A 27,299-nucleotide genomic window follows, 5' to 3' on the forward strand; every position below is an offset into this window, starting at 1 on the left:
ATCTACTTCACCTTGGCTGTTGGGTGCTTGCCTCTGCTGAGGCATTTGGATGCTACTTTAATACAAGTTAGTTTGTCTTCTCAAGTGTGGTTTGGAAAACACCACAACTAATATTGCATTTGATACTACAAACGTGTTGAGAAAAATTCTACACATAAAAACATTACAAAACAACTTCAATAAACCATTACAAAAATAGAACCAATTTCACTGATCTTCAGTCCAAAACTCCGAAGCGGATTTATTAGACACTAAGACCAAAAAAATTGAGGGATAGAAATGAAACCAACACTTAGCTTACCCATCATTACGTTTTGTAAAAACATTATTAAGACATTATTAATTTATTAATACATAGAAAACTCAAAATCCCTAATATTTACAGTACCTTCTTAACACTAAAACTGTTTGTAGTCTCTTTGCCATCAGTATAAAGTACGTAATCCCAGACATGAATGTTGGGATGACTAACAGAGACACCTCAGGCTGAACAGAGTAACCTCTACTTTTCCCATTAAGACACAGCCAGTACCAGTGGCAGCCACCATCCAGGACAGATCAGCCAGATTCATTATAAAACCCCACCCCCAGCCCCCCTTTTCCAGGTCAGAGAGCCCAAAGCTGCCTTACTTAAACCCCAGAACTGAGACAGCCACTGCTGCAGAGCAACACTTCAGAATGCAACGTGGCCATTTCTTTTTGCTACCTGCAGGGTTATGTTTCCCATCCCTGTCCAGCATGGAGCAAGCTCTGTCCAGCTGCCAGCTTCAACTGCATTCAATGCACATCACTTGCTACTCACGACAGAATTGTTTTGTTCTTACTCTTCTTTGGGTGTGGTTTGATTTTTTTAATAAATAACGGAAGCGTACAACATGCTTTTTCAGGCACAAACAAATAGTCTGTAAACCAGTTTGGCCTCTGGGAGATTTTCAGGCGATTGAGAACATTGCATTAAAGAGCAGCACCTTGCACTGAGCGCAGTGGAGGAGCCTTCCCATGGAATGGGCTCCCGGCTCCTGCAGCTGGGAAGCATCAGCACGAAGAATCTATGAGTCTTTGGCGAAGTCTCTTGTCTTCTCTCGTATTCGCGCTGCCACTTGCATCACGGTCTGTCAGAACTGAAGGGAAAGCAAAGCTTTAGGAGAGAAAGGGCCATCCAACCACTCAGCACCTTCTGGTGCACAAAAGAACTGCCACCCTGCCTGTGCTGCACTGCTGGCTGTCCTCTGCTGCCTCCACTGTGCCCACGCCCAGCACCAGGGTGCCCTGCACATGGCTCTGCCAGAGCCAGCACGTAGCACTGGTTTGTTAACACAGCCCCTAATAAAAACATGCTGACACCACAGAGGGACAGAGGAAAAGATGGTGAGGTGTGGGTGAAGCTTTGCTGATGGGTCTGGAGCCTGCAGCTGTGCCCAGGCAGAAGGAGAGGGGCTGCACCACTCTGAGCTGGTCACAAACGCAGCAGCTTCTTTCTGCAATCCATTTTAACAGAGCTTCAAGCAATAGCCTGTTCTGATCTAGACAAAAATAGATCTTTGAAATGTTTTCGTGAGATGAAAACAATCAAAAATTCTGCTTTCAGATAAAAATGAGTCATATTTTCTATTAACTTTTTCAGCTCCTTGAGCCCAGATCTCCACCTTAGGCTTTTATATTTTACTTCCAAACCCACCTGTCATTTCAAAAATGGACAGATTTAAAAGGAAAACTATATTCTGTCAGAATTACTCCAAGCTGCTGCACAAGAGCTGGCTGCCAAAAGGGGTTCTTCTGGTTCAAAAAGAATTCTCTTTGTTTGTTCTGAATTCTCCTGTTGGATAAGATGCCTTCTTCAAATCTCAGCCTATCACAACTGCTTGACTCAAGTACAGGAACAGCTAACCCCTGGGTACTGATGCTTCTCTTTTATTAATTACAGGGCATAGCTTTCTGAAGACAGAATAGATTTATTCTTTTCCTGCCTTTGAAATAGTTCTTTAGCTTTCCTTCAGCATTGTGCTCACATACTCAGGTAAGCTTCTAAATGTTTTAAATCATCATCACTTTTGGTTTATACCTCTCCCTGGGTATTTGGCTTCTCTAATTCTGCACTTGAGGAAGGAACTGGTTTCCCAATTAAGGTATGCCACATTTTTTAGGACAGAATCCTAGACTGTGTCGTATGTGAGTGAGTGCTCAAGCTGACCATGTCTGCAGACTGATGGGATATTCAGAGAACCATTGCACCAATCCAGATTGACCTGGACCATTTTGATAAAAATCTCTCTACAGTCAATATTCCTTGCTCTCTATGAAAGCAGGAAGAGGAGCCTGTTCACTGACCCCACTCCCCTTCTTTTGTCACTTCCTATTCCTCTGCCAGCAGCATTTCTGAGCATCAGACTTATTTTTATATTCACCCATGGCTTCTGCCAAAGCCTGAATAGAAGAAGAAGCAGCAGTTGCTACACTTTGGAGCCAATTTCTGAAGAAAAGTCCTGAAACCACCAGCTTTCTCACTGGAGCTGCTTCAAGCACAACCCACCCCAGACCCTCCTGCTGTGCAGGGAGTCTGAGGCAGCTAAAGTTCAAACAGCTGAAGCCTGTTAGTGCCAGAGCAGAGATGTCACCAAGGACCACCAACCCAACAAACAGCCCAGGGTTCAGCTGTGCCACAGACTTACACCACCACATTCTTTTGAGGTTATAGCACTTACAGCAGGCAACAGAGCAAGGACTAAGCAGGTCCATTACCTTACAGAATATATTAATAAGCTTTTGGTAGGAATACACATCTAGATCAGCTTACCTCGTAACTCTGTTGCATCTTTTTCCAGCTCTTCTGTAGTTGTTTCTTCAGGCTTCTCCAACTCGGCGGTCCCTGGCTTCCCATCTATGGTATCAGTCTTAATAGTACCAAGGTTTACCAAAAGCTGCATGACATCAAACTTCTCAGACACTGCAATGTTCTCCAGCACTTTAAGGCATTTAAATGATTTAAGTTCACTCACGTTTTCCTCAAGAAAGAGGAGGTAAAGGCTTAAGTCATCAAAATGCTTCGACTTAAGTTTCAGAACATCGAAAGTTGGCAAGATTTCATACACTTTGAGAACACCTGAATTCCACCTCCATGGAACAAACATTGCATACACTACCAGGGGCATCACCATCACATAGACTATCAGGTTAATATAGCTGAGCACCTTGAAGACACCGACAGCAATAAGCTTGCACTGAACCACTTCTGGAACAGTTGTGTCGTTCTTAAGGATCCCAGTTTTGATAGTGCACAGAAACTCATCACTCAGAGAGGAGAGACGAATGTAGTAGCCCAGATAGAGGCATGCAACAAGAATGATTACTAGTGTCAGCAAACGGCACGTAATGTATTTAATTATCAAGCACTTGGAATTCTTTTTTGTCTTCAGGTACTGCTCCACAATTGGGTATTTAAAGTAGCTTTCAGATATTTCCCACAAACTGAAAAAGAGAGAGAAAAAAAAAATCCATCAAATCATATAGATCATATGCTGCAACATTCACCTACTCCAAATATCAATAAAACCTAGTACTCTAAATGAGATAAAAGATTGGAAACCTTCTTAAAATCATAGAACCACAATTTGCATTAGAAGGGTTCTTTAAACATCATCTATTTCCAACCAATCTCCATGCTCTGCCATGGACAGAGACACCTTCCACCTGACCATGTTGCTCAAAGCCCCATCCAACCTGACCCTGAGCACTTCGAGAGGTGGGACATCCACAATTTTCCTGGGCAACCTGTGCCATCCTCACAGGGAAGAATTTTTTTTCTAATGCCTAATCTAAACCTACTTCCTTTCATTCCTCCTTATCCTGTCACTACATGCCCCTCTAAAAACCCCCTCTCCAATCTTTTTTGTAGATCCCTTTTGGGTACTGGAAGGTGCTTTAAGGTCTCCCTGGACCCTTCTTCAGGCTGAACAACCCCAGTTTTCCCAGCCTGTATCTGTAGGAGAGGTGTTCCATCCCTCTAATCATCTTGATAATTACTCCTCTGGACTCACTCCAACATGTTCACATCCTCTTATTGAGGTAAATCAAGGGCAGTTTTATTGAAGTCAGTAGAAAACCAATAGAATAGCAGATAAATGAAAACTATCAACACTCTAATACAGGAAAGCTTAAGAACAAAAGAGTTCAAACACTGGAAAATGGAAAAAAAAGTATAGCCCTCAGGGCAACAAAATATTTTTGTTCTTTTCCAGTACAAAGCAGGTGCAGTAAGCAAATCCATGCAGAAAAGCAGACTCTCCAAGCACTTGTTCAATAATAGAACACCTGAAGGCTTTTTACTTGCCAAGACCTAACTCCACATTTCACAGAGACCTAAGACTGCTGCACTACTTGTAAGCCCCCACACACAGAGAAACAGGCACCCCTGACCTACAAGGGAGCAGGAACTGGATCTGGTTGGAACAGTGCACCAACTTGATCAGAAGGGGAGGGGGTTGCTTTTGTGGGTTTTGATGTTTGGGTTTTTTAATCATTTTTCTGATCAGAAGCTTTGCACAAGATCCTAGATCTTAAAGAACAGGAGATGACAAGTAACTTGACAGTGTGCAAGGCACTGTTAAGAACATTGAGAACTGAGGACTGAAGTACCTCTTTTCTTACACTGTGGTGGGCAAAACTACTTCACACCTACTGCAACTAAAGAAATCAGAACATCTCAGGTAACAAGTAATCTGAAGAGCTCATTACATGTTTTCTTTGAAATAAGAAAATTATAAGTTCCAGCTCCAAGGGCCAAAGTAATCATTTCAGATACCTTCTTTCTTTTAACCAAACTTACAATTGCATCAAGTCCCCATTCAAACCTTTGCAATAAATTTCTAAGTGGGTACAGATGTCACACCTGTTACAAACTTGAAGAGCAGAGAAAGCCGAGCCCCAACATCTTACCTCTGTGTCAAGTTCTCATTAGCAGCTGGAATCAAGTCAGCAGGGTCCCTGGGGTCTCCACTTCGAATGCTATTAGCAGCTTTGATTGCCCTGTTATAGGCTTTGTCAAGTTCTTCCATGATAAATTTCAGGTCTGAGGAAAGGTGAGGTGCTGCAGTGAAGCGCCAGAACAGGCACGGCAGATACAGCAGGATAGCAACAAGCAGAAGGATGTATGGGAAGAACTGCAGGAGGAAAAAAACCCTGATTAGGCTTCACCTGCATAAGTAAAAAACCAGCCTGTCACCATCATTCCCCATGAGCATTACATTTCCTAGAGGCCTATGAAATCCCTGTAATTTTATTTAAATCCTTCTGCTAAAACCCAATTTTGTGATTATTTGGGATATGCAGGGAAGCAAAATCTCTTTTCACACAGCTCCAGTAACTTTGCTGCTGCTTAGAGCTTCCCCCCACCAAAGGAAAAAAAAGCACACAGAATAAAGGTGCCATGATCCTGATAACATTTTCAATCCTGATAACAATTTCTGCATATTCAGAACCACTGGAGCTGACATTGAGAAATACAACATCAACCTGGGGAAAAAACAAATAGCACAGCAAAGCAGCTATCAGAGGGGCTGACTGAAAGAACAAGACAGCATCACCTAACTCTCCCTCTCTGATGCGTCACCACTGTTCACAGCAACTAAAACACTCCAAATACCAGCAAAAGCTCTCCTGCTTTCCATTTGCTGTCAGGAGGTTAATCAATAGAGCTGCTAGAGCTCTGCTTCTGCCTGCAAACACACATCTGTTCAGAGTGCATGACATCCCCCAGTGACTGTAAGGATGTAAGTGTGGCTGTAATACTTCAGGGTATTTAAATATTTTCAGATAACACCTAAATGGAAACCAACACACAGCATCAAAATGGTCTGGTGTCAATGCAGCACTGAGAAGTCAGCCCTTACATGGTCACAATTGCTCAGGGAAAGGGCTGAAGCAGGTATAAAATACAAGTTTGAAGTTTTGCCATCTTTCTTCTGTTCATAAATAAGTAGGTTTTGTATTGCAATTTTAACTCTAATTCCTCCCAGCTGCAGGACTATGACATTATATTTGAAGCATAAAACCATACATAACATTACCCTTACAGAGACACAATGTAAGACCTGGTTAGACAGCAGTTTGCTAATGAACTGTACTGCAAATGCAGCCAACCTCTAATTCACTGCATTCAGCCTTTGCTAGCAAGCACACTTAACTCAAATCTAGCATCAGTTCATAAGGAACTTTAAATTAGTTGAACAAATATGAAACAGACATAAAGACATCACAAGTGCTACAGCCATGTGCCCATGCACGTTCATTGGCAAAGGCAGTGGAGATTTTTAGAGGAAGCCTGAACTGAAGTCATTAATCACTGCAAGTGGAAAAGCTACACGTACATTTGCAGGTATTTAACAAGATGAAAATCTGGGCCTAATATAACTATGCTAACTTCTGTTTGCATTAATCAAGAGAGATTAAAGTTTTGCATGCACAAAGTAAGTAATTTGGTGTTATGGAACATTTTATTCAGGAAAATTACTTCTAATATCACATACCATTAAAGCAAAACCCTGTGTTATTACTGGCAGTAGGAATGCATATGATGTATTAGACCTTAAATTACTGACTTCCCCTGCCCACAGCAGCCCATAAAAACTGTGCAGAGCTCTACCCTCACTACTGACTCTCCCTCCTCTTTGCACACAACAGATAACATCAGATCATCTTCCTTCTCCCAGGGGTAGACTTTCCAACTGAGATGTAAAGCTCTGGCATGTCCAACGTATTTTGGACGTCTCATCAACGCAAGAATTTGGTCTTCTTATTTATCACTGTGGACAATGCCACCAGGTCTGAGTCCTGATGCCTTGGCTTACCCAAAACTTCTTGGTTTCATGTCCAGACTCTATCAGCCCTCTGAATTCTCTATTATGTAGAAGTAGAAATGATCTGTCTTTGAACCCATCCCATACTTATCTAAGCTCCTCTAAGCTGCTGCAACACATTTTCCATAGGTCTTAACAAATGCTTAAGATTGCCTGTATAGCTGCAAAGCCTGTTTGACTTCACTTACACCTGTGTCATGCACCTCTGAGCCACCTTCCACTGCTGCCAGGTGGGGAAAGAAACAACAAAGACACATCTGATTTAGTAAGGAGCAACCAAAATGCCTTATATTGGTTTGTACCGCTTGGATTCACTACTCACTCATTTCAAATTTTACCAGCATAAGAAGATTTATTAATTCCCTTTCTGACCCTCAAAACCGGAAACGCCAGCAGCAATATCCCACATAATCCTAGAGATCTCTTTACCCCAAGCACTACAAGACATGTGGTAAGAGACAAGATAGTCAGCACTGAAGTTACAGCCCCAAACCTCCATTGTTCCAGCCCCCACTTCTTCCTTTATAGCTTAAGAGAATCCTGCACTTGTGTAGCACACTGGCAGCAGCCCTCTTGCTCTGTCCCAGACGTCCTCCAGTGTCCCCCTCTAGCCTGCCCTCATTAGGCTGTTGCCTTAAAAAACCAGCCTCTGCCAGCTTGCCCTGCACCTCCTCCTCCCCCCAGCTCCTTCAGCACTGCCTCCTCACCCAGCAGCATCACACTGCTGGGAAAAGGCACATTTGCCATGCATTTGCTGGGATTCCTCTTGCCAGGCTCTCATCACTCCCAAAGCTCAGCTTATGGCAGCGTAAGCGAACTCTGTGCAACTCTTTTCTGAATAGTCTCAAAACCAGAGCAGTGCATTAGTGCAGCTCTTTTTGTTTGTGAACAAAAGTCTCTATTTTCCACAGCACCTGATGCACAATTCCATCCTTCTCAGATCCTGGCTTTTTAAAAAATGATAGCTACGCTTGCTCCATTTGTAAACAGTAGGCTTAGATAACCAGCAAATTGTTTTGAATCATTAAAATTTAAGGTCTTGAATGACAGGGAGAAGTGAAAATGCAAAGTCATCTGGCACGAGCCCTAGGTTTCAGAGCAACAGACTTGGGTTGTCCAGCTCTTCTAACTACATTTGACAGTCAAACATAATGACTTCCCATTTTAAGAAGAGGACTCTGTGGTATTTGTGCACAGACAACCATGTGCCATCAGCCTTTCTGTTATGGTTTATGGTTTTATGGTTTATTTGCTCCCAAGGCGCCGAATGGACAAGGAGGAAACGCCCCTTCAGTCTTAGGGAGCTCGAGCATTGATGTAGAAGGAAGTGTCACTGACCCCAAGAATTGTATGGTCAAAGGTATGCCAGAGAAAGACACTGGCCCAAAAGTGAAACTCAGCTTTTCCTTTGCTGTGTAGTTACCAAGTCCCTTCTCAACATATTCAGCAGGAGACTGATGAAATGAGTGGTGTGTGCAACAGGGACTCAAACTGCAGTGCCCTGTAAGTTTTCTGCTGCATACTTCTGAGCTCCTAAAAGCTCAGGATGATGGAAGCAGGTTCTCCTGCCTTGCTTGGCCCTTAGTTCTGATGGCACACTGTGGGGGACAGCAGGCTCCCAAGGAAGCAGAGCATTTGGAAGGCAAGAAGCTGCCCCTGTGCTGCTGCAGGTCATGTCACTTGACAAGCCCTTGAGCCCTGTGCACATTCCAGGCTGTTCAAATAAATTTGTGAGTATTCAGCTACTGTTCAGCAAGAACAAGCCCATGGGCAGAGAAGAAGAGGCATTTGAGCAGTCCATTTGCAGAAGCACAAAGTGGTGGAATCACAAAACTGTCTTTTGAAGATGCACAAGCGCCACACTCCCCCAAAGGAGAAAGATAAAATCAGGCTAAAGCACAAAATAGTCTGTCATCACCAGCTTCAAATCTGCTAAGATGAAGTAAATACACAGCAAATAAGTTAAAAGGGCCTTTAAAATAACTGCTTTATAGTCTCAAATATGTTTTTATCATGCAAAAAAAATATAGCTGGAATTGGAGTGACGCAAAGGACATTTTCAAGGACCTAATCTACAGAAAGCTTGCCAGGGTCTGGATAAAAATGGCTGGAATAAGACAAAAAGAATGGTATTTAGAAAACAACAGCTTTCTAATTTTACTGTATCTTCAGTCCCTATTTCCTCTGGGTAAACACTATACAAGAGACTGAAAGCATTCTGACTTCCACCTGCCTGACCACGGTCAAAGAGTAACTTAAGTACAATAGCACAAAACTTAAACTGCACAGGTCTGGGTAACAGCTTTGAGAAAATTAACTGGCAGACAATGAAAAGAATGAAGCACTGAAGTGCCTTCATTAAAATACAGGAACATGGTGAGATGTCTCCCTCTTCAGTTCCAATTCTGGAAAAAGCCCAAGCTAAGGCACTAGTCCCCAAACAAGCTAATGGCAGTAATGACACGTTTCCAGAAGGAAAGGCATTAAACTCCCTCTGGATATGACCCTATTCCTGTTTGCAGCAGTGGGAGGGGTCTCACTAGTGTTCAGCAGAAACAGCAATAAATAACTGATCATCCTAAATGAGATCCTGTCCTGTCTCCAAACCTACAGGTGAATCTCCAACCCTATGTGACCTTTATCCCTCCTGTTACATACTTTCTTTTTTGATACATCTCCAAAACTGCTCTTCTCCAGCGTCAATTAGCTCAAGCCATGATCACTAGCGGAGGCTGTGATGGCTGTATCCATTTCATTCTGGATTTTGAGGAACAGATGGCAATGTGGTAGTCAAGGGCTGCCTGGAACAGTGACCCAGGCCCCTTGCTGGTCTACACAAGTCAATCATCACACTCCATAAGCCGTGGGCAGCCCTGTTAAACTTCCCTGCATCCTACAGACTGCATCCCAGCTTCTCCCCTTGAGCAGGGATATCTCTCAAGGTTACTCCTGAAATTACTCCTGCTGTAACACATGGTCTGTAGGTGATTATTAGCATGCTTGAAATATTAGCTAAGTGATAGAAAGGACTGACAGTGCACATACAATCCTTTAGACGTAAACTGTTGAGAGGTCTGGGACTAACTTTGAAGCTATCCGCACCTGAACCCCCACTCTGAGAAGGTTTGAATACAAAGGAGTCCTTCCTGAACCTCATGACTCAACAGTTCTCATTCTATCCTCTAAGCACTAAATATTGAAGTGTATCTTCCCCTGAGCCCTGATGAACCACTGTCACATTCACATTTGTTGAACAGTATTAACTCACTGCTTTATATCAACACATTGTTGCTTTTCTCTCATCAGTGAAGTGGATGACTCCACCTGCAACAGACTGAAGGAGCTCTAGCACTACACTTTCAAGAAATTACTTATAAATGCATCTGCATTTGGGTGTCCTTGCTCTGACAGCCCTTAATCTCTCTGGGAAGGGTTTACATGAGGAAACATGAGGAGCCCTCGGTCAATTCAGAAATTGTACAAACAATGAGTCACTAGAACCAGGTAAAAATCACAATTATAACTGTAGCATCAATATAATAAATAACCCCAAGGTTTGTTTTGGTGCATTCACAGACAAATGACCCAAAGAACAACTCAAGGGTCCACAGTAAATTTTACTTCTTTTACGAAAAGTGAGAGTTTTCACATAATTTTGCTTCATGCATACAAAGACTGCAGACCCACTCTCTGTATGCAATGCTTTCAGCAGGTCCCAAAGCACTTGTTCTGCACCTTGAAAGATCTTAGCCAGACAATTGACCTCTCCTGGCTGTGCCCCATGAAGGCCTCTTCTTTCAGTCAGATGAATTGTTTGCCTGCATGTCATGTGAGTACAAATCTCCTTTTTCTCAACAACCCTTCACCTCTTCTCTGCTTACCCAGGCTAACAGCAGACTAGAACATACAGTAAGTTAAAAAATCCCTAGAAGACTCTTGATCATAGGCAGCTCCATCCTAGCAATCCAAATTTCAGGGCCAAAAAGTGGTCATCACTCAACCACCCCTCAACTTGCTTGGTTGCTATCAAGAGCCAGTAAGATGATGCTCACTGTTCTCCTGCTTGAGTTTTCATAAATTTCTCTGTGCACTATGGACTAAAAAGGCTTCACAGTCCAGCCCCCTCCTCTCCTCCTCCACTACACTGCGAGGACTGCCCACTAACATGGCCAAAAGCTTTCCTTCTCCTTCCAGTTAAGGATCAAGTTTTACCAAAATAACTTGTCAGGTGGAACACTCATCTTTAGAGACAATAAGCAAACTACCTGTAAAGAGCAGGCAAATACAAAACCCCTCCATCCCCATCACCACTGTCTGTCTTTACCACTCACCTCTAGAAACCAACATCTCCATTCTGACACTTCAGACAGACACAAGAAAACTCTTAAGGGAATTAAACCTGAATGGAAAAATCCCATAAGAAAACAAAAGGCAACAAAATAATGAAGCCTGACCAGAGTAAGTTTCATCAATGACAAACCTGAAGAGGAATCAGAGGACTCAGCCATATAATAATTTTGACAGCTCTTTCACTGACAAAGAGAAGGAAATATTAACATTAAACTAAGAATACAGGCAGGACCTACCACAGTCTCTTCTTCATATTTATCTGCAGGTATTTTGTTCATTGAACTGTGCATTTCAGTACACAACTCATTTTGCTTCCTGCTAAGGGTTATCCAGTGTGAGGAGTTCCCAGGATAACTGGGTGTGAGGAGTTTCCAGGATTACCAGGAATTTCAGAACTCCTGTTCCCCATGGAGAGAGGTCCTGGGCACTCTCTAGGATCACAATGACCACTAGAGAGTCAAGGAACCCAGAAGTTTGCAGTATGGTCCTTTTCAGCCTCCAAATTGATAAATTCAACCCCTGGAAGAGATCTCCTAGAGCAGAAAGGACAACCAGTAAAGGTGCCAAGCTCTAGGAAGTGCCCAGAACCGAAACTTACATTTTGCTGTTCAAAAAACCAAAAATCCCAGAGGAAACTTAAACTTTGAAATAGGAGGGAGATTGAAAGGTTTCAGTTTGTCTGTAAAAAAAAAAAACAACCAAAACCTCTGGAGAGTTTGATAACCCTCCAGAGCAACCAGATGTTGAGAACAAAAGCAGTGCAGGTTACCACATGCTGGCTTTGTCACCAAAGAGCTACCTGCCTCTACTTCCTCTCTGTACCACACTGAGCACTGCCCCAGGAGGCAGTGCTTCTGACAGAGCACAGAGAGCATGCCAGAAGGAAATCCATCCATTTTAATCAGTAATGGGGCCTACAATCTCATTCCCCCAAAACTTTCATAAAATGCCTCCTTAAGTGTTTTTTATGGAGCCTTCCAGCATGCCAATATAGTGAGACAGTAAGTGAGTCAGAGTTTTGGAAAGGACCTGAGATGCTCTGTAAATAAAAGCTCTGCTTCCCAGAAAGCAGGAAAAAAGTTTTAAAGTGCTGTTTTAAGAATAACTGGGTCTAATGGCCCCTGCTGTCCCTCTGTGTGCACTGCTGTAGATGCAGAGTCTGGTCTCCACTGACCCAAGCACAGGGAGTCTCCCTTTTCTCCTGAACACCACTGTGCTCACAAAAGGCTCTGCTCCAGCCATTTTTAAAATTATTATCTAGCCAAAATCTAGAGAGCAATGAGCCTGTGCATATATTGCAGTGCAAGGGTGGGGGGAGAGCCCAACTCTTCCTGCAGAAGTGATCCCGAGCCACTGAGCAGCTGTTGGCCCTGGATGCAAAGAACAACCTTCAGCTACCAGAGTGGGAAGCAAAGTTCACTGTTGAACAGCTGCAATGCCACTCCTTCCCTGTAAACCTGTAAAGCATGGAGGCTGATGAACAACCAGAAGTATATTAGTTCATATTGACCTCCAAAGAGCATCTGCAGCTCCCAGGGTCTGGGTCAGAGGGTGGGGGGCTAACCATGGATCTAGGAAGATGAGTCACCAGCCCCTGCTCAGCTGAGCAGATGCACTGCCTGCAGACAGTCTGCAGGATATTTACAGGGAAACATCATACGGCATCCACGCCATGGAGAACTGCAGCAATTTCTGATACAGCACTAGTCAGCAAATTAACATGGGTTGCATCATAAAAGGATGAGTGCTCAAGCTATTAGTGGCTGGCAAACAAGCAGACTTAATGCTATCAGCAGGTAACTATCACGTGAAATTCAGCACAAAAATTTGGGTCACAAGAGCTCATTCCCTCAAGAAAAAGGGGCAGCAAAATATCCAGGTTTGCAGGTGGAGTTTCCAGCACCAAGAAATGTTTCAGCAGCTTTGACTGGCCTCTGCAGAAGGTCTGGCTGAAGGGAAGTGGAGTTCTAACTGTGCAGGGAAGAGTTCAGGCTAGAAACCAACCAGTCTGGCTTTAATATTCATGAAACACATGCCTATTGGGTAAAGGTTATCAGTGGAGATTACTGGAGAAGCCAAAAGTAAATCCTCAATTAATTATTTCAGTCAGCAAACAAATCAGAGATAGCCTTGAACAGCTTCTCAGAGATTACACCACCAGATGACTGGACAAAAAAAATCTGAGACTCAGGATAGAGAAGCAAAAGCCAGAAATACAGGTGCTGCAAGTCTCATACCCGAGCTCCCTCTAGCACCAGGTTCTCCTCTGCTCCCAGGTACCAGGGGTTAATTTGCTGGGGCAAGTAATAAAAGGGCTGAGGAAGGCAGAACACAAATTTGCAGAGCCTAGGAAGCATTTCTTACCTTGGCATCAGCACTGCTCAAGCAGGCCAAAGCTGCCTCTCGAGCTGAGTCAGCTCCAGGCACTGGCATGGCATTAACCCAGTGTGCAACTCCTGCCAAACCTCAGCTAACTGCTCTGAGCCAGCTCCAGCATCTTAAACCTACTGCACTTTTAACCCATAAAATAAACCTCTTTCTGTGCTTTATATGATACTGCTGTACCTGAGGCAATGGAAGCCAGCTGGTGGCTGGCCTGCAGACATGCAGAAGAGCACGCTGAAGACAGGGGTTAAACCTTTTGGTACCACTGATTAATTTCATCTCCCCCAAAATGTCTATCTGCCACAAGTCTCTCTCTCCATGCACAGCTGGCCAAGAGTAGCACAATAAAAATATAAAATGCTTTTATTACCCTGTTTTCCTCAAATAAGCTTTTATAAGCATTAAGGCAGTTGTTGTGTCCTGTATTCCAGTTTTAAAATAGTCCCTGGCTAAAGCCAGGTGAAGCATTCACTCCAGGGCAACACAGCAACATTGACATTACTCTTGTGTGAGATAACTGGTGACCCTTTATTTAAAAGCAGAAAATACCTTCTCTAGTACTACCCTCTTTGGAAGAAAGGGAAAGAAAACATTCTAAAAATAGAGAGTCAAGTCAAAGGCAAGGACTACAGCAGAGCAGAGAAACCAGAAAAGTGAGGCAAAGATAGGTTTCTACGTGGGAATAACTGTGCCAGGAGATGGAGACCTATACATACTTTGTGCAGTGACAGGGGTATGTTTTCCAGGTTGTTGTGGGATGGTTGCTTCTGCTGCACAGCTGCCCAGCAGAAGGAGTCCACATAAGCAGCTTGTCGCCAGGAGAAAGAGCTGGGTGCAAAACAGCTTATCTGAGCACCTGGGGAAACAAAGCACAAGTTATTGCAGCCTCAAAACATTAAGAGAAAAGAAGAAAACGAGTTAGGAAGAAAAGCCCACAGTTAATATGTTATGATACCCAAAGTTATCAGGTGAAGCGATCAGACAAAGCCCAGCAGTTCTGCAGGGAGAGGGTCCTGAGTTCCCACTGCCCCCAAAGGCTGGAACTCCCACAGGGATCCATCTAAGGATGTTCCTAAGGGTTGAGACAGCATATGACAACACTTACCTTTTAGGCCTATTTCTGTAAGTCTTGTGGGAAACGTGACCTTTAAGACCTTTCTCACTTGCACTCAGGTTGGCCAAAGGGGAACTAACAGACACAAGGTGTGACAGATCAGGCCCCAGGAACAAATGCCATCACATACCATCCTGTCACAACTTCCCAAAAGCACAACCTACAGCTCCACATGTCTACTGTAACAAAAACCATTCCTGCAGCCCAGCAGCCCTTGCAATGATGGAAGGGCAGGTTTCCCCAGGGTGCTGCCACTTCTGCCTCTGAGACGGCAAATTATTTTCACAGTTATATCTGTGAAAACAAGGCTTTCCTCCTGTAACTTTTGGCAGAGAAATTGGGGCCCCAGACACCTCCAAAGGGTGCCAGGCCCCTCCTCATCAGTGCAGTGATGTGCTGTGTCTAAGACTGGGACACACTGTCATCCCTATTTACTCCCAGGACCTCTCCAGCTGCTCAGGAGCTTCAAATTAAGATCAAGGCCCCAGCTGACAGCAAGAGGAGCTATTTAGCAGCCTTGGGGTCAAATTCTGCTCTGGCCAGTCACAGGCACCAGGTGACTCCTCCCACAGCATATTTCAACCAGGAAAAGTGGTTATGGGACATGGAGTACCAGTGGCTCCTCAGGTAACGCCAGTAAAACAGGATGAAGGGGTTCAACTTTCTTTGTGAAGCTTTGAGAGTGAAAGCAATCCCCCCAACACAAATATATTTCCACCAGCCTTTCGTAAATGTTGCAACAGTACAGTCATTTCACCAAATAATTACACAGAGTGGACATGGCTCTTCCATGAACATTTCTTCTAACACTTTTGCCAAAATCCAAAGACCAACAGGGGAAAATGTGCTATATATTTTTCCCTTAACACATTCATCTAAATTGTGCTAATGGAATTGCTGTGTGCTTTTATGGGAGTAAGTACATAACAAAAGCCTGTATCATTTGCTGTGCCTTTTTGCCAGTTTAGTTTTCAGAGAATAACAACTTCTTTTGGAAAAGGAGCCAGCTGCATCTGCCTTGTAACTTGTGTGGCCTCTTTACAATTAGCATAGTCAAGGAGCTTTATGAATAAAAGCCTTTCCATATGAGTCACTATTATAATTATTTCTAGGGCTGTAGTATCATAAGGACATGGTTTGATCATCATGGTTTGACCCGTCACAAGTCTCCCTTATGGAAAACAAGTTACTGTTTATCAGAGCAGAGCTCATGTGATTTAGCAAAGTTGGCATCACACAAGCACTTGCACTCCCCCAAAGCCTTGGGAGTTTTTGTTTTCCAGATGATTACCATTAGTTGTGGAAGCCAAAGAAATAATATATTGCAGAAAAAGAAGGGGGGAAAGAAAGCAAAGAAAAAAGCAGGCATTTAATGTCTGCTCTCCACTGGATAGGGACCATTCACGTCCTGCTCTCATCATTTAACCAAACTCCTGCTGGTGGCTGTGCCCAGTGTGCAGCAGCAAACAAGTGACTCTTTCAAAAGAAGAGCAATGGAGTGTTCAGAACGATGCTTTGTCTTATTCATGTTTGTGTATCCACAAAAAGAAACACATTCCATGTGTTCATTCTCATTAATGGTTGGAACACCACTTAAAGTGATGGAGTGTTTAAATGGCAGAAGTGAGGAAAAAGGCAGACATGCCTCTTCTCCAAAACTAGTGATGAAAAAGGCAGCCAGCCTCCTTCTCCAAAATGTGATGTGCACAGCTTTATACCAGAATATCTACAGCAAAGCAGAGACCATCACTCACAACCCCCAGGGTTTCAGCAGGAACACTGGAAACCTGACTTGGGAGCCAAGCAGACAGAGCTCACCCTGAAGCAGGGGGACACTCCAGTTGTTGTACTGGTTTTTAACTATCTGATTGCAGTCTTGTTGGTAAACACTTGTTAATTCAAATTGCAACTTTGCAGGGACAGTAGTAAAGTTAGGACTTATACAGGGAAGATGTTTTTGTGCATCATCCATACAAAACACAGACCATTACATGCCTCAGAAAATGGTCACCATTTTCCATCTTTTATTTCCTTCCTTCCTCCTCTCCTCCAAAGGAGTAACAGCAGTATATACAGAGAGATAATTTATTTTGTGTTGGACTATTCCAGAGGAGATTTCAAAGAAAATCTGTAGTTTCTATTAGAGAAATTTGGCACAGGACTACATGCCTTCCACAGACCCACTGTGCACACAGCTATGCACAGGGCTAGTTTATGAGAGCCTAAAGGCTCTGCTATCACAGGAGCAGCCTCCTGGCTTGGTGACATGAAGCTATTCCTGTCCCTTGCTCCTGCAAATAATAGCTCAGGAAAGAGAAAAGCAGCTAACAAGCCCATAACAACAGGAGATAAAATATACAAGGAAGAAGGATGAGGAGTAACAAAAGACTGCATTTGTTAAGCAGTTGTCATAACAGTCTTTGGCCAATTTATCATTACTCTTGGCAACAGACTTTTGTTGTAATCATTTCCTGATACTAAATTAGCTCTGGAGAGGGAGCAATAGGGATTTCACTTTTACTTTTTGCAAACAAATGAGGATAAAAAAATGCCATTTTTGATGGCTGTCCCAAAGACAGACCACCCAATAGATCTGCAGAAAACTCGGCAGCAGCAGGCGTGCAGCCTCATATGATGAAATGACACTTTTCCAAGAGTGCCAAGATTACCAGATGGGGCTGGTTGCTGGCAGCAGGAATTACCTGCAGGCATGCAACTGAGAGCAGAGTACAAGCCTGAGTCACTGCAGCCATCGCCCAGCAAGGATGAGCTGTCACCCCACGCAGCTGGGGCACATCTTCACGGGTGCTTTGCCAACAAACTCCCAGCTATTGCCTCCACATCTGCACCAGGAATACCTTTTCTTCCCCTGCAACTGCAGCTTCTGTGCAGGGAATCTGTGTATGAGAAGAAACTCTCAGAACCTGAAGGAGATCTCAAATTGAAAAGAGAATCCCTGGTCAGTACTGGACTGCTCTGCTGGGTCCAAGGCAGGAGGAGCTGAGGGATCAGCACCCTCTGGCTGCATCCTTCACAAAAGAGAGGGTAGAGCCAGCAAGCCAGACTGGTTTCCTCTTCAGTGGCTCAAAACCTCTCTGCTGACTTACACATCTAATTAAGAAACTGCAGCTAACAGACAGGACATTCAAAAATCAATGCTAATCATAGGCTTAACTATTTTTCTCGAACCAGGATCAAATTATAGCAGGTGACAGGATTAAACCTCCAGTAAGTAATTATTTGGGTTCTAACACACTGCAGTTACTGCAAAAAGATTTGCATAGGCTTGGAGGAAAACCTGCCCATTACTTTTTACTATAATTTTCCACAAGGCGAAATGAACTTGCCATGATACCCAAACATCTGATTTCATCTGGCAAGAATTCTGCTCTTTAGTAGCCACTAAACAAAAGCCTAAACAAGAAAATCAAGGCACACATAGACAACGTACAGACTGCCAGGCACCATCCAACACACATCCTCCACACCAACATTAAAAAATATTTTAAAGAATAAAAAAAGGAAGCCCCATGCACGCCCAGTAGAAGGTTGGGTGAAAGAGAACCTGTTGAAGAAGAAAGTATGGGGCAAAAGGGGACACTGGAGAAAAGAGTCTCTTCCCAGGGGCGCTTTGGCAATGGAGTACAACCAGAAGGTAAAGCTCAGGGGATACAATGTTTAAGTGAAGTGGGTCAGAGAAATTAGCAGGTATATTTCTTATCTACAGGGCTGCAAGTTACCTTCTCAGAGAAGTCTCAAAATCATGCAGTGGGAAAAGAACTGGGTATTTATAAAGCATAGCCTTCAGAGTGATAAATTTTTGATTCATGGGAAACAGGAATTGTGAATTAAATTTCCACTGCTGAGATTTCCACCACATCTTCAAAGAGAGTTTCCCTTCATGGGAAGGAGAAGCATTATGAAACAGTGGCAATGGCCATCTAGCTTCCCTGCCAACATGGGTGGTACCCCAAATCTCAGGCAACACCAGAGGCCCATGATTTTTACATTTACTCTGGCAGCTAAAGCAGCTTACCATCATTCCCACAGGAAATTCAAAGCTGTCTCTACAGGAATTTAACAGAAAAAATCTTACCAACAGCTGAAGACGCTCACACAACGACAGTTTATAACTTGGTTTACAACTTGATATTAAAGCAAATGCTTTTACAAGTTTGCCCTGGCTGCCCAGGCAGGCCTGTGCCTGCTGCTGGAACTTCTGCTCTTCCCTGAGCACTCCTTACATGCCAAAGAGCAGCACAGTGCATCCTGCTGGGATCTGCACCTCTCTGACAGAGTTCTCAGCCTGTCAGGCTGCTCTGGGCTGAGGCTGCTCACACATTTGCTGTCTCAGTTCTTCATGAACACCCTGGGCTTCACAGCATCCTGCTGAATTAAATGCAAGGTGTGCAACAGCCAGCTATTAGCACACAGCCTGCTCCAGCAGCACTGGGAGGGGTTTTTCCAGCTCTCAGCCAGCAGCTGCCATAGTAATAGTCTTTGGCTTAATTACACCCAACCTAACTTCAGCCTCCAGCTCTTAGGAAGTCACAAGATAGGATTATTTCCTAAAAGCCTCCCCAGGAACTTGTGGACATGAAAGGAGAGGGACATCAGCAAGGAGGACCAAACAGGGAGGTACAAGAGAGGAAAGGAGCCCAGTTAAAGAGTTAAGACTGTTTTCTTCAGTATATTTGTTGTGATTTAATCTCACAGTTGGTTTTGGTTTGTTGGTTTTGGTTTGTTGGTTTTTCTTCCATTTTCTACACATGATTAACTTATTAACTTCAGACACATGATTAACTTATCTAGAGAGATACAGGCCCAGCTGCCTGTGCAGTAAGGGGCACTGATGCCATTGTGGCTCCTGCAGAAGCTTCTGGGATGCAGCACAGCACCTAGAGCTCCCCACTAACACCCTTCACTCTGTGTTTTCTGCCAGCCTAAGCACCTCAAATCCCACAGGCAGCCAACTGCACGGATGGAAGCTAAAAAAACCAACTGGGTGAAAAAGATGTCCATAAATTAGGCGGAAAATGAGCAGGGAAAGTAAGGATTGTCAGCACTAGAAAAGTCCAAAGTGGTCAATGGGAGCATTAACCCCGTGGTGTGCAGAGCATAAGGCAAAGCTCCACCTTCCCACCTCTGAGCATCCTCCAGCATGGTAAGGTACACCAGAGAGCACCAGAGGAAAATAGATGGTTTTAATGCAACAAATCTCCATTTTCACAGATTCATGCAGATGCTGTGGGTTGGCCCATGGTCTGGTACTTCCTAGCCCAGCATCCTGCCACAACTGATAAGCCAGCTGCACTCACCAAGCCTTCATTATGATTATAACCAAATTTCCCAGCTGTCTACACTCATGTGATGGTTTCTGTGACCTGGAAAGGCTTACAAGGTGTCTTCTTCTGTGATAAAACAGAGATGCTAAAACACCTGGATTACTTCATCCCAGCCAGGCAAAACCAACACCCAAACCAAACATGTAAGCGCTGCTGTGGCCACCACAAAATTCCATTCTTCTCCACTCTCTCCCTCCCTTCTCATCCCTTCCCAGCCATCACCTCCCACACAGGCTGCAGGGAATGCTGCCCATTGCACAGCTGTGCCTGGAGGCTGCTGCATGCAGGAGGCCAAACATCATTTGGGGACAAGCACAGATGAGCAGTTCACAGTTGCCTTCCTACAGAAAAAGAGGAAAATATTTGATGTTGAGTGGACAGCTCTCACATCTGCTTTTCTTTCAGCCGCAACCAGAGACAGCCAGCGATACTTTTTCCAGACTAAAGTGAATTTTGGCAGAGGCCAAAATGAAGCAGCTTGTTTTGATTTCCTCTCTGCTCATCTGACTGTACCTGCTTAGGGCCGCAGCATCCTGCTCCAAGCAACACCCTGGGAATAAGTATCTATGTTTTCAGCCAAAGTGTTTACAGTAAGAAAGCACATCTTGCAATACACACAATCTGAGATCAGAAACTAAAATTCAATCCTGACTCAGAGCTCTTCTTACTGAAAATGGCACAGATAAAACTCTATTCATTTCTAGCTTATATGCTGCTGAAGGTGCCCCATCTTTCAAGGGTTTTTTTTTCCCCTTTATAAGAAGAATTACTGATTTAGCTATACTTAGATGGTTTCTGTTACCACACTAGCTGACCACCTCTAGTATAATTTACCCAAGAACTGTCAAATAATACAAGGAAATAATATCAAGCCACAATATAAGGAATATACATGTACAGCACAATCCTCACAATCCTATCGTTATTTCCATTTTCCCATTCCCAGTATATATAAAATTATGTAAAATTGTATAAAACAAGGTCTAGCTGCAAAGAGGTAACAGGTGCAGGATTTCAAGTAGCAAAGATTCCCAGGGATAGCAGACAACAGCTCAGTCACTGCTTAACTACTACCAGAACCAGCTTAAAATCCTCACAAAACTACCACAGACCATGGGTGTCTAAAATACAGCAAAAAGCAAACTCAGGTTAGTTCTCCTCCTGCCTCTGCAGAATGCCAAAGCAGGGTGCAGGCACTAACCCCAGAATTTCAGCACTGCTCACTGGCTGGGTGTTACAGCTGCATTTTCCACATCTCCAGCAGAGAAATGCTCTGTGATTCAGCTGGAATCTCATTTATTTCCTGAAACTCCCATCAAATCTATAAGTTACTTGGTGGATTCAGAAAACTTCCACAGCCTTTGCAAGTATTTCAATAATTTTGCACAATTAAGAGCGACTGTGTGTAGGAGGAAAATTGCAGGTGTCTGACACCACACTGCAGCGGAACAGGAAAGCACAGCAGGAAGGGAAAGCGACAGGGTGAGGTGCCAAGAGAACCAGAGGTGGGGAGAATGCAATTATCCCAACAGAAATAGGAGCTGAGCATTCATTTTTGGAAAGGGTGTTCAATTTTTGTACTCTGAGCAGGTATTTCCACCAAACGCTTTTGCACCCACCTCTGAGTTATTCTTTGTCAGACCTAAAAATGGACCCTGACATTTTCGCTCACTTTAGCACTCCCGAGCTTTTTCAGAGCATGATTCTATCACAAAGTGTTTGAAAACAAACCCTGCTGTCTATTTCATCGCCAGCTGAAAACCACAGCACAGACAACCAGGCATTTCCAGCCCCTAAATTCCGCAGTGTTGCCCCAAATGCCTTAATGGCAGCAGTTTTGGGCTGTCCCATGAGCAGCCAGCCCGCTGAGCTGCTGGGACTGTGCGGGAAATAGGAGACAGCTGTCCCAGCAGCACGGCTGATTTACTATCACTTTCTGTATGGACACCACGTGGTGCAGTTTCACCCCTGCCCGGAAATAACAATAACAAGTACTTCTCACACTTACTTGCATATTTATTTCTCAACTAAAAAAGCTCAATTTTCAACCCACTGTTTCCTTCTAACAGGTTCTCAGGATTATAAACAAAAAGAAACACTAGCAAGATGCAGCCCTTGCTTTTATTCTTGCTTTATGAATCTACTGCACTCACAGATTCAATTTTAAATAATTGAAAGATGAGAACTGGACTCATCTGAAAGAAAAGCACACTGTACCGAACTCTGCAGTTCAACTGTGTAAGGCAGTAAAATGAAAGAAATAAAAGAAACATTGGTACCCAGGCACTGTTTCAAACTGGATCCAGCAATTCTAGAGCAGAAGCAGAAAGAAGAATTAAGGGGCTCATATACAAGCTACTGTATGGAAATGCAAACCCTCTTTTTCATTACTTTCAGAGGAAGAAATGTGCCTATATCAGTAGCAGATCTAAAACTAAAAGAAGCAGGTTAGAGTGCAGAAATATGGACGTGTCTGACCAGTTTCTGGATGAACAGAGCTGCCATGGGGCTCAGGTCTCAGCATTCCCAGTCCTGTCATCCTTCACTTCCCTGCACAGTTATTGTGGGCCACAGCAATCTGGTGCAATAGGGGTGCAGCTGTGTGTAAATACAGCAATCTGGGGCATCTTATCTCTCAAGCAATCTGGTATCTGACTAATGCTATTCATGATGGCTTTGCACAGATTCACCACTCATCCGCAGTTCCACTCTAGCTTCCACTCTCCGGACATCCACCTGACCCAATCCTGTAGATGATGGGGATCAGGTGTATAACCTGAATGCCAATAAACAGGTGCATGCAGCAAATTGAACTATCTCTTTGAAAGGCTGGAAATCCTGTCATTCACCCCTGTCTCCAAATGGATGGCATTACATATACACCTCTGAAATCTTCATTCATATTGTGCTATTCTTAGCAAATAAGAGAAAGGCTTGGGTTGGAGGAGACAATAAAGATCATTTAGTTCCACTCCTCATGCCAAGGGCTGCTGCATGATCACTTCTGTAACTTGGGGAGGTGGGCAAATAAAAAGACAGTAAAATAATTGGGGAACTTGGCCTTTTACCTATAAAGCACAGTTTCATCTACCACAGAGTCACAGCAGAAATTGAAAACTGAACGGGAACAGCTGCAGGAGGGCAGAGGAGCAGCGGAAAGCTTTAGAGACCTCTCCCACTGCCCGTCCTGCGGGTGACCGGCCCCACCGAGCCGCCTGCAGCGCAAGGCACAGCTCTGACAGCCCTTCCCCGTGGCACCTGTCCCTGACAGCTGAAGGACACCGCATCCTACTGCCAAACACCCGGAGCGCCGGGAGCGGCAGCACACGGGCACTTCCCGGGGCACATCCCGGCTGGCTGCTCCGGGCTGAAGTGCGCTGGGAAACAAAGGGCGGCACGGCTTCAGCGCTCCCCACCGCTCCCACGGGAGAAGATGCGCCAGGCGGGCTGACAAAGCTCCTGCTCGGGAGGTGTCGAGAGAACGGCAGCGGCCAGGGAGCGCCCCAGAGAGGAGGAGCGCAGGGGTGAGCGCGGGGAGGCCGGCCGGGAAGCCCAGCCGGGAAGCCCAGCCGGGAAGCGCAGCACACCTGGATGAGCCTGCTGCCAGGGATGCTCTCCGGGACTGCTGTGTTCCGGGAAGGCAGCTTTCCTTCCCGCCGCCCAAAGGCGCCCTCTGCCCTGCCCCGAGCGGGAACCCTGCCGGCAGCCGAGCCCCACCGAGCGCCGCTCCCGCCCGGAGCTCCGCTCCGCCGCCCCCCGCCCGCCGAGCCCTTTGTCCGCCGCGGGAGGCGCCGGGAACCGGGAAAGGGGGGAGTTACCGATGGAGACCTCCTGGGCGAAGGCGAGGGAGATGAGGAGCAGCGGCAGCCCCACGGCGATGCAGGTGACGATCTTGTCGAGCGCCAGCTCCAGCCGCAGCCCCTTGTAGCGCGTCTCGGGCGGCTCCTTCAGCAGGAAGTCGGAGAACACGTACTCGGTGGCGATGTGCGCGATGGCCATGGCGGGCACGGCTCCGCACGGCTGGGCCGGGTTAGGCCGGGCCGGGTTAGGCTGGGCCGGGCCCCGCCCGGCTCCGCCCGGCGCGGCTCGGGAACGCCCCCGCAGCCCGGCCCGGCCCCGCCCGGAGAGGGGCGGGGGGCGCGGAGCGGCGCCCTGGGATCGGCAGAGGGACCGCGGCGGTGCCAGGCACCCTGGGGGGCACGGAATCGCAGAATGGCTTGGCTTAGAAGGGACTTTAAAGATCATCTAGTTCTAGCCCTCCTGCTGTGGGCAGGAACACCTTCCACCACACCACATTCAGCCTGGCCTTAAATGCCACCAGGGATGGAGCATCCACAGCTTCTCTGGGCAAGCTGTGCCACGTGTGCCACCATCCTCACAGTAAAGAATTTCTTCATGAAATCTATTCTAAACCCACCCTCGTTCAGTTTAAAGCCGTTCCCTTTTCTCCTGTCACTGCATGTCCTTGTAAAGTGTCATTTTCCCTCTTTTTTTATAAGCCCCCTTAGGTCCTAGAAGGCCACAGTGAGGTCTGTCAAAAACCTTGTTTTCTCTGGGCTGAACTCTCTCAGTCTGTCTCTAGGAGAGTTGCTCCAGCCCCTACACGGTGCATCTTTGTGGCCTCCTCTTGGATGTGCTGTAGCATGTCCATGTCTTTCTTGTCTTGGGGGCCCTAGAGCTGGACACAGCACTCCAGGTGGGGTGTCCACAGACCGAAGCAGAGGGGCAGAGTCACTTCCCTTGTCCTGCTGGCCACACTCTTTCTGATGCAGCCCATGATGAGGTTAGCTTTCTGCATTCTGAGCGCAGTTTATTCATGTCCAGCTTTTCATCCACAAGAGCCCCCAATGAGGGGGGCTCTCCATGGGTTCTCCCAGTGTGTTCTCATGTCTGTGGTTGCCTCAACGCAGGTACAGTGTTTGAATGGAGACTCCTTGTGTCAAGTTTGTGCCCATGAGCTCAGGTCATCTCACCAGGCATTGCCAAGAGCAGCCTGACTCTGTCCATGCTACTCCTCCATCAGCTGTTTGCACACACTGTGCAGAGCCACTGAGGCACTTTCTCCAGGCTGGTGAGCCCCAGCTGTCTCAGCACTCATGTCCCCACCACAGTCTGACAGATGCTCCAAGCCCTAACCTACCTAGCACCATGTACTGTGGCATTTTCCCCACCCAAAATGTTTGATCACTGCTTTTCAGGTCAGTTTTTTGGGGGAGTCACTGGGGTGCTTTCACCTTTAATAACCCTTAATTTGTTTGCCCCTCTGTACTTTTCCTGATGGTTTCTGGACCTCTGTGAGCTTGGAGTATCCTCAGTCCAGGAGTCACATGTCCACCCCATACAGAGCCACTTCCTATGCTGTGCTTTCATGTAAACACTCCCCCAGCTCATTTCTTTCTACAAAAAGGACAAAATAGTCCCTCCTCCACTCAAATTCCCCTTTATAAAACTGGTATCCTATCTGCTTTCAATTGCCCTTCCTAATTTTTCCAAGCCATAAGGCAAGGAAATCAATCCTCATATGGAAACTGTTCTACAATACCGATTCCCCTTCTTGTTCTTTCTGTGCTGGTCTTGTGCTGCTTTGCTGGATGAGGCCAGGAGATTTGACTCATGCTGTACACAAGATGCAGGTGCCCCAGACAATTATGTGATGGGACTAAGTGGTTTTCTGTTTTGCTCTATTCTTAATTTGTACTAATTCCTAATATTTAATTGCCTTTCTGCCCACTGAACAACACTGGAGTGAATGTTGTCATTATAGTATTACAAATAAGATCCCATTTTGGAGATTTTAGACAGTATGCTACACATAAGGGTAGGATTGCTTTTTTCTACATGTAGTACTGTACATGTATCAGTAATAAATTTTGCCCTTTTTTCACTGATTTTTCATGCTACATGTGCTTAAGATTGTTACTCAACTTGTCCACTGTTTTTCACAGCATTTAGATAAAATACGGAAAAGCAAGGACAAGCATGTCCTGCAAGTTATGTAGCACCCCATGAGTGACTTTCAACATGAAATCTGACCACTTTTCACTGTCTTTTAACCCATTATTTAACCTCCATGGACTCCTCATCCCATGGAGATTTCATTTCCTTAAGAAGCTTCAAGAAGACCTTCTAAAAGATCTTATGGAAATGTAAGCAGGTTATATTCATCCACATTTCTTACCAATGCATTGAGTCCTTCAAAAACGTTCCTAAGGCACAATTTTCTTGTGGGAAAAAAAAAAGTATAAACTCTTCCACGTTCTCTTCTGTTTCTTTGGACACTTTCCTGGTTTTGTTTTCAGAGCAGTTTCAACCAGCTCCTGTTGTGTGGCCAACAGAGATGTTTAGTCCCCTGGAAAGTTTTTAAAGATTTGACCTTGTATTTCTGACCTTTCAAGCTTTTGGATTAAGGACGGTTCCCAACTGCTACCCCAGTTTATAATCCAGATTTTTGGTACTTGAGGGCCTGTAGTACTCCATGGAGAACATCCCTGCCTTGGTGACTTGATCTTCTGTTCATTTTGTTGCTTAACTCTGCTCCTGCCAGTGCTTCAGCCCAGCACAGATGCTGTCCTTCAACACAGCTGGCACAGGGCTGCCTGCACCAGGCAGGCAATGGCACACTTGCTGCTTTACACTTTCTGTGATGTTTCATGGTCCCTGTGGCAGGCTGTGTCCCCTGGTCTATAGCAGTGATGTCCTGGGGCTCCAGCTGAGGAGCAGGACAGAGGAAATGAACTGGGCCACGAGGTTCATACAAATAGCTGGGGTTCTTTATTATCAATGTAATCACTTTGGAAAACTAGTTTCTACAGTCAAAACATACTTATGACTCTGTTTCTAAAACACCAGGTGCATTAGCTACCCCAGAAGTGAAGTACCAAATAATTTCCTGTCATAATAGTGCATTTTGAGTGAAAGGCTTTAATTTTATATGTACACAGAGAGCTAAAGTTCTGCACAGACAGTATTTTTGCACAGAACAGGAGACCCCAGTTTTAAAGTTTACAGGACAGATGAAAGGATCGGGTTTGCCACTCAAATTGGAGTTTTTGAGTTGTTTCTTGATATGATGTAAAATCTATAAGGGCTTAGTCCTGCATTTCTACTTCATGTGTGTGCTTTCAAATGACTGAGGAAAACAAAGAAATTACTGAGAAACATCCAAGAACCTTCAACATATTGTTTGACTGGACATCAATGCAGGACACATTTAAGCTACAATAAGAGTGTTGCACAGTAAAATTTCCTACCTTT

At 44.9% G+C, this 27,299-nt stretch overlaps 1 protein-coding gene across 1 annotated transcript; it reads right to left on the reverse strand.

Moving 5' to 3' along the window:
- Positions 1 to 611: 611 nt before the first annotated feature.
- On the reverse strand, positions 612 to 24,057 carry PANX1 (pannexin 1). The gene is made up of 5 exons (XM_084226887.1): positions 23,864 to 24,057; positions 14,303 to 14,442; positions 4,933 to 5,156; positions 2,795 to 3,465; positions 612 to 1,121 (listed from the first exon to the last, which is right to left on the reverse strand). Exons 1-5 carry the CDS (start codon positions 24,042 to 24,044, stop codon positions 1,036 to 1,038), a joined length of 1,302 nt encoding a protein of 433 aa, XP_084083013.1. The 5' UTR covers positions 24,045 to 24,057; the 3' UTR covers positions 612 to 1,035.
- Positions 24,058 to 27,299: the final 3,242 nt, after the last annotated feature.

The sequence above is a fragment of the Fringilla coelebs genome, assembly GCF_963513975.1.
Source record: "Fringilla coelebs genome assembly, chromosome: 2".
Classification (NCBI taxonomy): domain Eukaryota; kingdom Metazoa; phylum Chordata; class Aves; order Passeriformes; family Fringillidae; genus Fringilla; species Fringilla coelebs.

Bases quoted from the DNA above. Each gene is read 5' to 3' on its own strand.
- PANX1 (XM_084226887.1), bottom strand. From the start codon at position 24,044: ATGGCCATCGCGCACATCGCCACCGAGTACGTGTTCTCCGACTTCCTG. The intron at 5,157-14,302 runs GTATGTATAGGT...TTCCTCCTGCAG, and splicing joins TACCCCTGTCACTGCACAAA to TTCTTCCCATACATCCTTCT. The intron at 3,466-4,932 runs GTAAGATGTTGG...TCTCTTTTTCAG, and splicing joins AATGAGAACTTGACACAGAG to TTTGTGGGAAATATCTGAAA.